We start from the raw sequence: 15,153 nt of genomic DNA, 5'->3' as shown, positions 1-15,153 counted from the left end.
GATATGTCCCTTAATGACATATGACACGTGTTTAGTGTATTGTCATCACATTCACACCTCTGGCATTAGGGGCCAGTCGTTGTAAAAACAAAACAAACAAACTTTATAAACAAAAGCAGTGTTGTAGGCAAAAGGTTTTTAATTTTCTTTATTGAGAATTAGTATCATTAATCTTTTTTCCGAATATTCGAACACCGATTTTGACATTTGAATACCAAACGTTTGATCGAATATTCGTTTGCATCCCTAGTTTAATATTATGCTACAACACATACTTGTACAAAATTAAATAGACATATTTCTTATATGATATGAACAGATCACTATATATCTATAACTTAATTTTATGCCAGGACCGATCTTAAAGTCATTTGAACCCTCCGTTTTGGCCACCAGCCCGATCTTATTGAGAATCCTGATATGCTTTAAATAATTTTCAGATGCACTGACCTTCATCCAAAAAACTTTATAAACTTTATCATCCTTCAAAGAGTTACATGCAAATAAGGCATATTTGTACTACTACAGTCGAAACCTGTTAACTTGATATCCTAGGGACTGCCCAGAATACTTCGAGCCTCGCTAATATCGAGCCTTACATAGAGTAAAAATAAATCAAATCTTTACAAGTTTGAGCCAACAAGGAAATGAGCCAAACGATATCACTTCAATGGATTTCAACTGTATAAGATTCAACAGTCTTCTGATAGCACACTGTAACACAGTTTTCTTTAGTAATGTTTTTTTTACCTCTTACAGTAACATGTATATGCCAGTTGCCACTGAGATATACTACCAATCTAAACGAAGGCTTCATTTTCTATAGCTTTTGATATCACAGATTGAGAGTTAGGTAACGGTTTCATTGACATCATAGCCATTTATCCACTATGTCTGTCAAGGTGGCGGATGTAGTCTATAGTTTACAATCAGGTACCTTTGACATCGAAGACTTAATATTTTACATACCTTTGTTATCACAGAATGCTAGGCAGGTAATGTTTTCGTTGGAATCATAGCCACTATGGCCGTCAAGATGCAGGATGTAGTTCTCTTCATTCTCCAAGTCCCACATCCTTAAATAAACAACTCAGTTAAAGTAATTTACACTATTTTCCTTTACATAGACAGTGTCAATAACTGATAGCTTATAAGAGCACATTTGAGGCCATATCCTGGGTAGAAACCAGCACTGCTGTCCAAATTGAAAAGCCATGAGAGTGAGAGGGCGGGTGAGAGGCAGACACTTGAACATCTATACCACTCTTATAAAACCATTCCTGGTGGGGATTCAACTCATGACCTCTTGGTTGAGAGGCAGACGTTTGTTACAACTAGACCACCCTCACCTTGGTGGGGATTCAACCCATGACCTCTTGGTTGAGAGGCAGACGTTTGTTACAACTAGACCACCCTCACCTTGGTGGGGATTCAACCCATGACCTCTTGGTTGAGAGGCAGACGTTTGTTACAACTAGACCACCCACACCTTGGTGGGGGTTTAACCCACCACCTCTATGGAGAGAGGCCTTAACAACTAGAGCAACCGTACACTAGATTGACTGGTTTACATACAATAGCATTTCACTGTATAAATCTGTTACTTTTTTCACTGTATAAATCTGTTACTTTTTCTTATGTCCAAGGTAAAATCTTCCATAGAACATTCTTACCTTAACACGTTTATAAACTCTGCTTTAAAATTACTTTTTTAGTAATAGTTTTTATGTAATTATTCACTTTTTACATAACAAGTGAGTATTACGGTCATAGTCATAGTTATAATCAGTTAAATACCTTTTCTACACACTTAAAGGGTCAATATTCCTATTCTGCCCAAGGATAACTCCAGAAAAATAAAAGATTTTCTATGTAACATTTTGTCGCCATAGTGAAATAACTCAATTACTGCATTTGAAGCAGTTATTGAGTTATTGCACTAAAGTGACGTTTTGAGCGTTGCAGAGCATACACTTACACTCATCTGTTATCGCTCTTGCATGTGTACCAAGTTTCATTGAAATATCATGAACAGTTTTTGAGTAATGACGACAACAACACCAAGGCTATGACACTACTTTGTTGTTGTTTCTTAAGTATTTGTACCTGATGACACCCTCTCCAGTAGATGTTGCAAGAATGCCCTTTCCGGCCCAGTCAATCACTGGCTTCTCTCCACGCCCACTCAGTTTTACCTGAAGAGAAAAATATGCAATATTAATGACAAGTACTTTTTTAGTGTTGTTAAAATGGAAGTAAAACTTAACTAACAAGAGCTGTCACAGAGACAGCGCGCTCGACTATTCCGCCGCTTTTCAGGGTAAGGATTGAAAAGTTTTGGTGAAACATGCATGGATCACTGTTAGATTAGATTCCAATGCAATTCATGATGTGCTGAGATATTAACATAAATGTGGTTACATGCAAAATTTTAACCAGAATTTTTAAGTGTAATAATAAAGGCCCATTATTTGCAAAATACAGTTATCTAACTTGGTGACTTGGTTACTCAATTAGGTTGGGTGGTTTGAGACCATTGTATAAAGTCTCAATGCAATACATCAAATAATTGCTGAGATAATATCCTATGTGTGCTAACATGCAAGACCTTAACCAGAATTTCTAAGTCGCATAATAAAAGGGCAAAAATTATATAATATGAAAGATAGAGTTATCTAACTTGATTAAATAAGAAGGTTAAATGGTTGGGAGCCTGTGTTTAAAGTTTCAATGCAATACATGATGTATTCGCTGAGGTATTGACTTAACAATGGTTACATGCAAAACATTAACAAGAATTTCTATGTCGAATAAAAAAGGGGCCATTATTTGAATTTAATGCTAACTAGAGTTATCTTACTTTGTTATTAAAGTAGACTCGATGGTTGAGTACCACTTTATAAAGTCTCAATGCAATACATCCAGTAGATGCTGAGATATTTACTTAAATGTGGTTACATGCAAAACCTTAGCCAGAATTTCTAAGTCAAATAATAAAGGGCAATTATTTTGCATTAAATGCAAACTACAGTTATCTAACTTGGTTACTCAAGTAGGTTGGATGGTTGACTACCATTGTATAAAGTCTCAATGCAATACCTCAAGTAGTTGCTGAGATATTAACCTATGTGTGCTTGCACGCAAAACCTTAACCAGAATTTCTAAGTCAAATAATAATAAAGGCCTATTATTGACATTAAATTCAAACTAGAGTTATCTTACTTTGTTAATTAAGTAAGTTGGATGGTTGAGAACCATTGTATAAAGTCTCAATGCAATACCTCAAGTAGTTGCTGAGATATTAACCTATGTGTGCTTGCACGCAAAACCTTAACCAAGGGGTCACGCCGACGCCGACGCTTGGGTGAGTAGTATAGCTAAAAACTAATCTTAAAATATGCCTAAATTAACAATTTCCTTTGTCTCAGCCTATGGCATCACAAGTGGTGATAAAGAGCTATATAAGGCCTCCAGCATAAATGCCTCAAAGCCACTGGTCCAAGACTGGTCACGCGGTGACCCACTATATTTCCATGTTGGGTCACAAAATTTTTATGGTACCAAAATGGGGTCTATTTTTCGATTCTGGTGAATAAATGAAACATTCAAACATGTAAACAGGTTGTCGACGTGATATATACGTTACGGGGATAGTAGGTGACCCAATATTGGATATACAGGGCACAGAAAACACTTACAAGATATGGTTTCCTTTGCCCTGTATATCCCATATCGGGTCACCTACTAACCCTGTTACTTATAATACCCTCTGTCAGTTACAAAGAGGGTCTTACCTTCATCATTTCCTTCGTCTCACCCTCGGGCATTACAGCATGCTGATAGAGGGATAGACCCTCTGTCACAGTTACAAGGATGTTCTTCTCCTCGTAATAGAGCAACTTGAGAATGGCACTCTCTGCCTTAAATGCCAGGTTACACGAGCCAGTCTCACTCACAAAGTATACACCTCCTGTAAGATTACAGGAAATTCTCTGAATGGGAAGTGCTTGTTGCTTATAAAACAGCAATATACATGTTTATTTTATAGTTTGGTTAGTAAAAAATACTTTCCTTTGCATAAAACTTGAACTAAAAATTAAAAAAGCTCAGTTTCGATGTCATCTGTATACAAATAAAAATATTTGCTTATAATTTCAAAAATATTTGCTTATAATTTCAATAAGGGCTATTCCAGTTAAACATATGTCCCACCCCAGGACGGCAAAATAAAGAAATTCTGTAGGGGGTAGGTCTTTTTCTTAATTTGCTACTGTAGGGGGTGGTGATAAGTCCAATTTCGCTTCTATAGGGGGGCGTCATTTTCTTTTTTGCTTCTGACCGTATCTGCTCATTTATATTCACTGCCCGATGGTGAAATACCGGGGTTTTTTTTTATCCATATAACATATTTTACCGAACGTCGTGTACAGAATTGGTTTGGATACAAATTTTCGCGATATTACGAGTCGGTTCCGCGGTACCGGAAATCAGAAGAAGTTGCTTCCCTTGACAACAAGATGGCGGAGGCGCCAGAATTTGTAAAGTCGTGGTCGAAGACCAACCTACAAAATTGGCTAGAAACCAATAGTTGCGTCGCATGTGTGGATACGTTTCGTGGTAAGTATACCAAATTGCAGTGTTCGACACTAACGGGGTCCCGGGATCCCGAGGACACCAGTTTTTCAGGAGGGACACCTGAACTTCGAAGTCCGGTATTCCGTCGGGACACTTTAAATTTCTGACTGATAAACGCTAAATATCAATAAATAAGTAGCATTTAATTAATTTATTACCTAAATTCGGGCTCCCTAAATTTCTTGACAGCACATGTCAAAACAATATAATTAATTATCATTATCGGACTCATCAAAGCGAAAGTATAGCTGACTATTTGACTATAGTTACGTCATGAATCTATAAATAAACAGGTCATTTCACAGGCGCATGCAGGTTAACGCTTCCGTTTTGTTGTTTACATTTTAAACAAGGTCAGAGCTGACAGAGATTTATTATCGGTAAAATACTTATGTGGAATTGTTTTGCTTATGTGTCAGAACCGCCCAAAAAGATGCCAACTCTGATGATACCTTTTATATAATATGATGCGACCTTTGAGTATTTACAGTAACATTTACGACACAAAAGAACTGCATCCTACATTCAGCATTCTACATGTATGTTAATTGGCATTCAACTTATCAATATTCTTTGTTAATTTTAAAGACATATATTTTATGCCTTGATAAAAAATAATAGAAATAAAATTTGCATGGTTTTATTCATTAATTCAATAAATTTATAAAATTTTATGACTTTTTGGCGCGAAAATTATTTGGTCGTCTGCTCTTCCAGTATGCACTACGACTGTTGGGCAGTCTGATTGATTTATCAACAGCTCTACTAAATATTGATTGGAGTTTTCACAAGCCAGATGTAATATTCCTACAGTTTCTTAATGAAAAGCACCGACATTTGACAAGACCCTGAACCATGATGTATTTTATGCGTATTTTCCAAAAATCTAAAAATAGTAACAACATCAAGTTTTTGTTTACATTGTATCCATCTCTGTTTTTGACTGAAAACAAAAGGGACTTAGACATTCTCCCGCTTTTGAACCCAATCTACCAACTTAGAGACCAAAATATACCTCACTGCCATTCAGTGCTACTAACCTGTCATTACATGCTGCTGAAAACATGTATAATAATTATGGTGGTTTATACTTGCATTACAAATTGAAAAGTAAAAGGATGTTGAATTTAATATTAAAACAGGCTCAACAATGAAAAAATGTAAAAAGTGGAAGGGACTCCTAATTTCAGGAAGGGACACCTGATTTCAAATGTTGGTGTCCCTTCGGGATCCCTTGGAAAAATGGTTAGTGTCGACCCCTGAAATTGACAACAGTTGTCTAGAATTTTATTAGAAATCATAATTTGTACGTATTGCGTAAATGTTATAAATCCGAATGTTTCGTCCCCTTAACATTTCGACCACAAGTTATTTTAAGGTTGTATATAATTACATGGGTGAAAGTTTCAGCCTCATGTGGCTTAATATGCACTTATAGCAACATATGAAGAAACAAGAGAACCGTGGTGTGTAGGTTATAGTCCATATAATGGAAAATAACCAAATTTATTAATGGAAAATAACAAAATTTATTACAAGCGAAGCCCAGTAATAAGTTTTGTTATTTTCCATTACATGAGCTGTAACTGACTTATAGTTCACCCTAGTTTCTAAGCCAATCATCGAACAAGGCCGTATACAGCGTGCCCATTGGCTGCTTGAAGTTCATTTGGCGCGCGCCATGTCTGTTGACCTAGTTATAATAATTAACTTATTGGATGCAGATGTGATCTTATATGAAACCTATTCGAGCAAAGATTTGAAAATCTCTGGGTGATGATTGGCTTAGAAACTAGGGTGAGCTATAAGGTCCTATAAAGCTCACCTGATCAAAGAGTTACAAAAGAGTAATTGCAAATAATCTTTGCATATAGACGTATAAAGAAATAAACTTCTCAAGGGGGTCCGAATTTGCTCAAAAAATATTCTAAAGGGGGTTCTTTTCTCATCAAATAAACTTCTGAAGGGGGATGGTCCATTTTGAAAGTGCCTTCCTGGGGTGGGACATATGTTTTACTGGAATAGCCCTAAACAATATAAATAAAATAGAATGTAGAATGATAGGAAAATGAGAGTTTTGACAAAGGGACAAGAAAATATATATTATGCTAATTTGATTAAGTTTACATAATACAGCAACACAGAAATATTCAAACCTTGCTTCTCCAACTTATAAACTTTCATATTTATGGTGAGGAATCACATGAGTTAAAGGGGTTCTCACATGGATCACCACGGGTCACAACCAAAGCAGACAAAGAAGTGACATTAATTTCCAAATAACTTTTTTGAATCATTAAAATATAAGCAAATCTGAAAAAATTCACACATGAAGAAGCGTAGTCTTTTAAAGGCTAAAAATACATTCATATATTTTCTGTAAAAAAAGAGTGATTTAGAAATGAACTTCACTTTCTTGTTTGTTTACATCGCTTGTGACCCATGGTGACCCATCATCATCAAAGTTTAGCATAAAATGATAAACTTACCAGTGGCTCCACCTACAAAGAAGGAGAGAGACTCTTGAGCTCCGAAGGTTGTAGTAGACTTAGCTGCCTTGCCCTTTTTCCAGGTAAACATATCCAGGGCTGACTCATCCCCGCTAACAGCAGCCTTAGCAAGCTGAGTTATGTCTCTGAAAAAGCATGTTTGGCTTTGAACAACCAGTTTAGGCCCCAAGTAGACTGGTGTTCCAGTGACATTGTGTTACACTCTCAGACTGTAAAAAGGCGATTATCCCATCAATTATTGGTCATGCTATTTTGATAAGTGATTGAACTGTTTGAGGCATTGTATTTCACTGTCAGAACGGTTAAGGGCAGTTATCCCATCAATTATTGGTCAAGCTATTTTGATGAGTGTGTGAACTGTTTGAGGCATTGTGTTTCACTGTCAGACCGTAAAAAGGCGATTATCCCATCATTTATTGGTCCATATTTGTAAAGTGTTAGTAACGCTTTTAGCCATAAAACAATATCTTTGGAACATAAATGTGATAAACTGTGATCTGTTCTTTTGTCAGCAGTCTTATATCAATAGATCCAGATATCTTTAGGCAAAACTTGCCTCATAAAAAGGCAAAAAATAAAAAAGTTGTCAAAACCATCAACTTGTGAGAGTGCAGACTTGAGCTTGTACTTACGTAGCAGGGTCTGGTGGGGGTACAGGCTTAAAGATGACCTGTGCCAGGGGCTCCTGACAGTGGTGTTGATGTAGTGGGTTCTGTTGTAGTCGGCCCTTACTGTCCGCCTTCCATACCATCACTACACCAGACTGAAACACACAAAGTGAGGTATATACTTGTATACTTGAAAAGTTTAATTCCTTGATTTTTACAACAAGAGGCACATCAGTGCCTGTGCTCCACTGGCCAAAAGGTTCAAGCAAAGACCACCTAACGAACATTTTCGTCAAGTTTCATAGAAATACAATCATCAATTTTTGAGGAGAAGTTATTTAAAAAAATTTTTTACTTTAATAGCTCTGGCTGCCATGTTGTGCAGTGGACCGAAATGATTTGGGCAATTTGAGTAAAGGAGCACCAAACAAACATTTCTGTCAAGTTTTATCGAAAAAAGGTCATCGGTTTCGACGACAAGTCGTATAAAGTTTTTTTATTTTTTAGCTCTGGCAGCCATGGTGTGCAGTGGACTGGAACCATTTAACAAATTTTGGTTAATGACCACCCAAGGAACATTTCTGTCAAGTTTCATCAAAATCTGATCATCGGTTAACATTTAATCTGAATAGATTATGAAGCAAATATCTAACCTGAACAAGAACTGACGAGATAGAATCGACTTGGTGTTTCACTTACACTTTTCGGCCATTTAAGTGACTAAAAATAGCTGTTTCATAAACTTTCAGAATGTCACTTAAATGAAAATTAATGTTCAGTCTATATATACTTTCCTATGTATAAATGTAAGGTTTTTAAATTGATCTTTTTGTGAGAACTTTATGCTTATATGTTTACTCATAAATTATTATTGTTTAAAAATTATTCAAAGATGCTATACGTGAAAAATTAAGACATTTTTTTTTTTCTATTAAAGGGAGGTAATTCAGTAGTAAAATGTAATCAAAGCTATTAAAGCATGGCATTTCTTTTCTAACCATGTTGATATTATTACAGTCTATTCAAGCAAGATGCCTTTTGTTTTTACATAGTACCCATAGGTTCTGAAAAACAAGGAGCACTATTCCCAACAGAAGGATGTCACTCCCTATCACTGCATGAGCATCATAATAAAGAAATGTTTACTCAAACTGCAAGCTGCTCAATTGAAATAGGTATTTACCTCAAGCATACAGTTTTATAATGTGGCAAAATAGTCGGACTACTAGATTGTCATTGGGACTAGTAAAATATGCCATTATGCTAGTCCAACTGGCTAGTAGGTTAAAATGTTTTTCGTGAAGACTGCGGACGAGAAGTCCTTAAAGGTTTTTCTATTTTTAACTCTCGCAGCCATGTTGTGCAGCGGACCGGAACCATTTGGGCAATTTTGGTTAAAGGGCATCCCGATGAACATTTATTAGTAGGTTAAAATGTTTTTCGTGAAGACTGCGGACGAGAAGTCCTTAAAGGTTTTTCTATTTTTAACTCTCGCAGCCATGTTGTGCAGCGGACCGGAACCATTTGGGCAATTTTGGTTAAAGGGCATCCCGATGAACATTTATGTAAAGTTTCATCAAAATCTGATAATCGGTTTCTGAGAAGATGTAGTTTAACGTTTTTTTCTATTCTTAGCTCTGGTGCCCATGTTGTGCAGCAGACCAGAACTGTTTGGGCTATTTTGGTTAAGGACTACCCAAGTAACATTTCTCTCAAGTTTCATTGCAATACGATCATCGGTTTCTGAGGAGAAGTCGTTTAAAGGTTTTTCTATTTTTACCTCTGGGGGCCATCTTGTGCAGTGGACCGAAACCATTGAAGCAAATTTGATAAAGGACCATCCAAGGAACATTTCTGTTAAGTTTCATCAAAATCTGATCATCGGTTTCTGAGAAGATGTTCTTTAAAGGTTTTTCTATTTTTTTGCCCTGGCAGCCATGTTGTGCAGCGACCGGAACCATTTGAGCAATTTTGGTTAAGGACCACCCAAGGAACAATTCTGTCAAGTTTCATCAAAATCTGCCTATCCGTTTCAGAGGAGATGTCGTTTAAAGATTTTGCTATTTTTAGCTGTGGCGGCCATATTGTGCAATGGACCAGAACCATTTGAGCAATTTTAATAAAGGACCACCCAAGGAACATTACTGTCAAGTTTCATCAAAATCTGCCGAACCGTTTCAGAGGAGATGTCGTTTAAAGATTTTGCTATTTTTAGCTCTGGCGGCCATATTGTGCAATGGACCGGAACCATTTGAGCAATTTTGGTAAAGGACCACCAAAGGAACATTCCTGTGAAGTTTTGTCAAAATCCGCTTATCAGTTTCAGAGGAGATGTCGTTTAAAGTAAAAGTTTACGCATGCACGCACGCACGCACGCACGCACTCACTCACGACGGACAATCTGTGACGACATAAGCTCCATGGCCTTCGGCCAGTGGAGCTAAAAACACCATAATTCAGTTAGTACAATCTGAAAAATGCTGTAACCCAGGGATGTGATTGACCTAGCAGCTGAAGGGCCGAAACCACTTCAGTGATGGGTTTTGGGCACACTTTCAGCCCCCTTTTGGAGTCAATGGAAATGAAAAACCCTGCCACAGAAGCGAAACTGGCTTTTAAGAAGCCCACTTGAGGGTCTCCTGACTTGACCAAATTTGAAGCAAACTGGAGTGTCAATGCTAACTAAAAAAATAAAGTTACAAACAAAAGCAACCAGTTAACCAGAGCTGTACCGCTTACAATAATGACAACAACACTATGTTCCATTTGAACATATTTCTTGAGTCAGGTTTTTTTAAGAATTTGAAACTGGAAGTATGAACTTCCTTGCTATAAATGAACGAGTCTTATGCTACATTGTATGTTGATGAAAATCACTACCTTGTCACCAGATATAAGTCTCGAGCCATTAGAACTCCAGTGCATCACAGTGATGGCGTGTTTGTGTAGTGGAAGACCTTCAAACAGCTCATGGTCCGCGTTATTCCATATCAACAGCTCTCCATTCTCAAACCCCACGGCTATAATTCTTTTCGTTGGGTGCCAGGATGTTGAAGTCACTGCGCAGCTTCGGTGCAGTTTCACATTGAGCAGTTTCTCCCCCTGTGTGGATCAAATTAGAAGTAAAATGTATTTAAAGGTTTTAGTCAGGTTTAAAAAAGGACAGGATGCTGCAGAAGAGGGACTGATAGCTGACAGTGGACTGCCTAGAATTTGGAACATTATGAATTTGATAGAAAATGTTAAGAATAATGTTTAATTGTAGTAAAAGTAGCTTTTAACTGCCTGCCAAACATAAAGTTTGCATGTATAAAACCAGAGTATGTGATCATGGTGATGCCAACTTGAGCTAACTTTTAAGTAGTAAATCTGATTGTAAGAAATATAGCTCAATTATTTGTACTTTTTTATTGTAGTGAATCACAATAAGCAACAATTTCATGTCCTGAAAATACAATACATGTTATTGTTCAGTGGTCAAAAAATAAGCACACATTCCTGAGCGATGCAAGTTGGTAAACTGCTCTCCAAGCTTGCTTAAATTGTAATAGCGAGGCTGGTTTAAATTTTTATGCTTTTCGAATAAAAGATCATAGTTGAATCAACAGAACTTGATTCGATCATGTACATTTGGCAGAATCATTGACATGGACAAAGTAACAAATTTTAAAATTGTAAGTTTTAAATAAAAGACAGAAAAGTTATATACCTCATCCAGAAAGAGGTTAACTGAGCCTCCAGTCTCATCACTGTACGATGTGACTGCCAACAGAGGGTTGCCACTGAACCACGACACATCAGTGTTGATGCCAGATCTCTCGGTGTCCAGGCGGTGGTCAAAGTAGACCGCCATGGCTCAATCTAGGGTGAAGGTCAAACTCCCTTCTGCAATAAAAAGACTAATAGTGCGAGAACTTTCAAAAAAAAAATATTTTGTTAGATGCAAGAAAATCATTTTGAGAAAAAAATGTAGGTTAGACTACAGAAAATTCTAAATTAAGATGTAGTAAAAAGTTTAACTTATATTATTTATCACATTAATATAAACACTGGTTTACATATTGCAGAAATATAAAATGGAATGTCTTGCACCTCTAAATCTTTCCAGTTTCAAGTTTACCGGTACTTAAAGAACACATGACTGTTGACAACATGAGAAACTTAGCAGTATTTCAATTCATAAAAATAATGATTTCTATAAAATGCACCATGAATCTCAAAAATTGTTTTTGATAGTGGTGACTTGCAGAGTAAGTGAGAAATGGTTTCACTGTTTGTAATTGACTCAGCAATTGTGAGCACAAGGGAAATTAAAAAACAAAGCATGCCATTTCAGCTTGAAGCTGCCTTTACTGCATGGTAGCTGAACTTTATAGTCATAGAATGTTTATTTTTCACAGGCACTCAGGGTTGGAATTTAGACTCGCATACTCGCAAAATGCGAGAGACATTTGCAAATTGCGAGTGACTGTTATTCAAGCTTGCAAAATTCTGCGATTGGCTTTTTCTAGACCACAAAATGTTAAATGGAAAGTAGAATAAACACGAACTTAAACTCTGCTACGTAGTCGAGTGTGAACAGCCTATAAGTGGCATGTTTACACTACAAGTATAAAGATGATAGTACGGAATTACGCTCTATTAAGTTTTCAAAAATAGAAACAAATAAGAAAAAGGCCGAGTTTTATCTTGAATCTTTCCGGGATGCTCCGAGGCGTGCATAATACAAAGTGAATACTAATAACGTAATCACCTAACTCAATCATTGGCTAAATTTAGCGCTTTCGCGCACTATATATAAACCCCATCAACCTTTGAATATATTTCCGCCCAACTGTCAAAGTGAAGAGACGTTGATATATTTCATGGTCCAAAGCATCCACGCTACATTTACTGTTGCCTTTATCTATTTTAAATTTATAATGGTATTGTTTTTAATACTAATAGACTTAATGAAATCTGTAGCGTGCTTGCCGAATGGGTATTACCGGTTGGCGAGGGTAAATATACAAAGTGAACAATGTCAAATTATTGGACAGCTTCGTTATCAAAAAGTGGCCAGTATCTGATGAGTCTTTCCGTTCCCTCCCCCTCAAAAAAAAAGAGAATAAGCCATTAACAAGTTCTAGTAGTTGAGTCACTCAAGATTAGGGATGGCAACGAGTACTCGATCGAACGTCCGAGTACTCGAGTACCAAATCACTACTCGAGTACTCGGAAAGAAAATAAAAAATCGATAAAAATCACCAAATACACGATTATAGACAAAATATCAGATCTGGTTAGTTGCCAAGAGGACAATTACGGTCCCTCTAATCCCCGCTGTGTACACAATTGACCTCAATCAATTAGTTGGCAGTTGTTGTGATAGTTGCAAACTGTCAACAAAGGACCCCTATTTCAAATTAGCACTGATGTCATTTAGCGAAGTTTGAAGTTTTGATAGCGGCACTTTCACCTACACAATTCTATTGTATACCAATTAGAGACCTTTCACCAAACAATGGACGCTAACGAGAATTATGAATATTAATGAGGTAAACAACAATTACACAGTACGAAAAACTATCATTCAAAATAAATAAATTGTAGAGTAAACAACTGAACTTCGTATTGAATTTCGTTCACTATTTTTATGTATGCTATTAATTTTCGTTCATTGTAATTCTGATTGTTGTTCATTTCTGCAGTGCATACTTGTATAAAATGAAACGACAAATTAAAAGCCTGAAACAACATTTGTTTTCTTTTTGTATCATTTTTTTGTTAAAATACGTAATGAAAGTTTACTTTAAAGGTGAAAATGACCAATAATACGACCAACGCACAATATACGTCATTAATGATACATGTAAACACAATCTTGTCTTTGCGAACACATATTCAATTTTTCCGAGTAATCGAGTACCCGAGTACTCGATCGAACGATCAACAGAGTACTCGAGTATTAATTTTACTACTCGTTGCCATCCCTACTCAAGATTGATACTTTTTAATATTCATAATATATATGTCTGAGGTGTAAATTTCTTCTTTAGTTATAAGACAATATTATAAAATAATAAAGCAAATAATCAAATTGCAAGTTGTTTTTTCATTTTGCGAGTTGCCTCATAAAACACTGGCAAAATTTTGCGAGTGCTCCTCAAAGTTGAATTCGAACCCTGGCACTATGGAAATGTAGCATGTACTGGCCCGATTGGGAAAACCTTTTTTATGGGAAAAAAACAGGGTTATACGTAGTGATGAAACGATTATTGAGTACAATCGATAAACAATCGATAAATCGTTGCTGACAATGCTATGTCGGCGACAATCGATAGTGGTTGTCCAAAATCAATGTCGCTAATGTCTGTTTGGTGTAGTGGGTCCGGTCTTACCTGCAAATACCGGGGATCCTGGCTCGATGCATTCTGTTTTGAAACCTTTTTTTGGTATCGTTTGTAATTAACTAATTTACTTTCTTTGTGAAGGTTCATTTCTTTGTGAAGGTTCATGAAATTAAGATATTCTAATGAAATGTTCAATATAACGGGTTATGAGTGCTAAGTTGGTTCACAGATATTTAATATGCTTTTACATGGATAAAATGCTAACATAACTTACCTGATGCGGTTTGCATCATTTTGCAATTGATGTGCAATTATTAAGTATGTGTTGTGTTTTTATATTTTTTCGTTAAGTTGTTAAAGACAGAAAAATGTTATGGACATTTACTTACTGTTGCAAAAAGCATGACTATAGCATCACACATACTGATTCCAGGCTTAACCATTTAAATGATCATGATGACACTATGTATAAAGAATGTATTTCTTACTGATATAATGAACTTTTGATTATTGTCCGATAGCAATTCGAAGTGCTTGGTCCGATTCGATTCGATTATCGAAAGCAAATGTAGTCTGATTTTCAAACACTAGTTATACGTTGGGAAAACAGTGGATTTTATAATTAAATCAAAATTAACTCAAACAAATGAGAGAATAATAGATCTTAACAGGGTTAAACTTGTGATGAAAAAGTTTTCATGAGACTGGGATTGTGACTTTTGAACTAGAGTAAGACACCTAAAAACCAATAGGGGTCACCTTATGATCAAGGTCACCTGCAACTGAAGTTTGTGAGGACAAAGTTTTGTAACTGACAGATACACAGACGGACAGTGCAAACTACTATTTGCAAACCTTCAGGAGAATGAACATAATTGCAATTTGGCTAACTCACTTGGCTTATTGCATCTTAGAGATGCAATATTTTAGCATATGCAGGTAGTTTTTTTCCAGACTAATTTGGGGCTGAAATCCTGCCCCATTCCAAATGCTTAAACACATACTTTTTCCCAAATGTTAAAATGAAATTCTCCCACAGTGTTCTAGAACACATGTTTATAAATTTTC

General features: G+C 36.3%; 1 protein-coding gene across 1 annotated transcript in view; it reads right to left on the bottom strand.

Moving 5' to 3' along the window:
- LOC128208482 (intraflagellar transport protein 140 homolog) overlaps window positions 1–15,153 on the bottom strand; it is a 42,224-nt gene that overhangs the window by 25,928 nt on the left and 1,143 nt on the right. Inside the window, exons 2-8 of the mRNA XM_052912047.1 lie at window positions 11,463–11,638; window positions 10,634–10,855; window positions 7,778–7,908; window positions 7,125–7,270; window positions 3,795–3,970; window positions 2,107–2,195; window positions 970–1,076 (exon numbers count right to left, since the gene is read on the bottom strand). Coding sequence (XP_052768007.1) covers window positions 970–1,076; window positions 2,107–2,195; window positions 3,795–3,970; window positions 7,125–7,270; window positions 7,778–7,908; window positions 10,634–10,855; window positions 11,463–11,606 — 1,015 coding nt within the window. The 5' untranslated portion in view covers window positions 11,607–11,638. The remainder of the gene's footprint in view (window positions 1–969; window positions 1,077–2,106; window positions 2,196–3,794; window positions 3,971–7,124; window positions 7,271–7,777; window positions 7,909–10,633; window positions 10,856–11,462; window positions 11,639–15,153) is intronic.

Source organism: Mya arenaria, chromosome 2 (assembly GCF_026914265.1).
Source record: "Mya arenaria isolate MELC-2E11 chromosome 2, ASM2691426v1".
In the NCBI taxonomy this organism is placed as follows: domain Eukaryota; kingdom Metazoa; phylum Mollusca; class Bivalvia; order Myida; family Myidae; genus Mya; species Mya arenaria.
The sequence above is the reverse complement of the archived record's forward strand: the minus strand, read 5'-3'. Positions and strand labels throughout refer to the sequence as shown.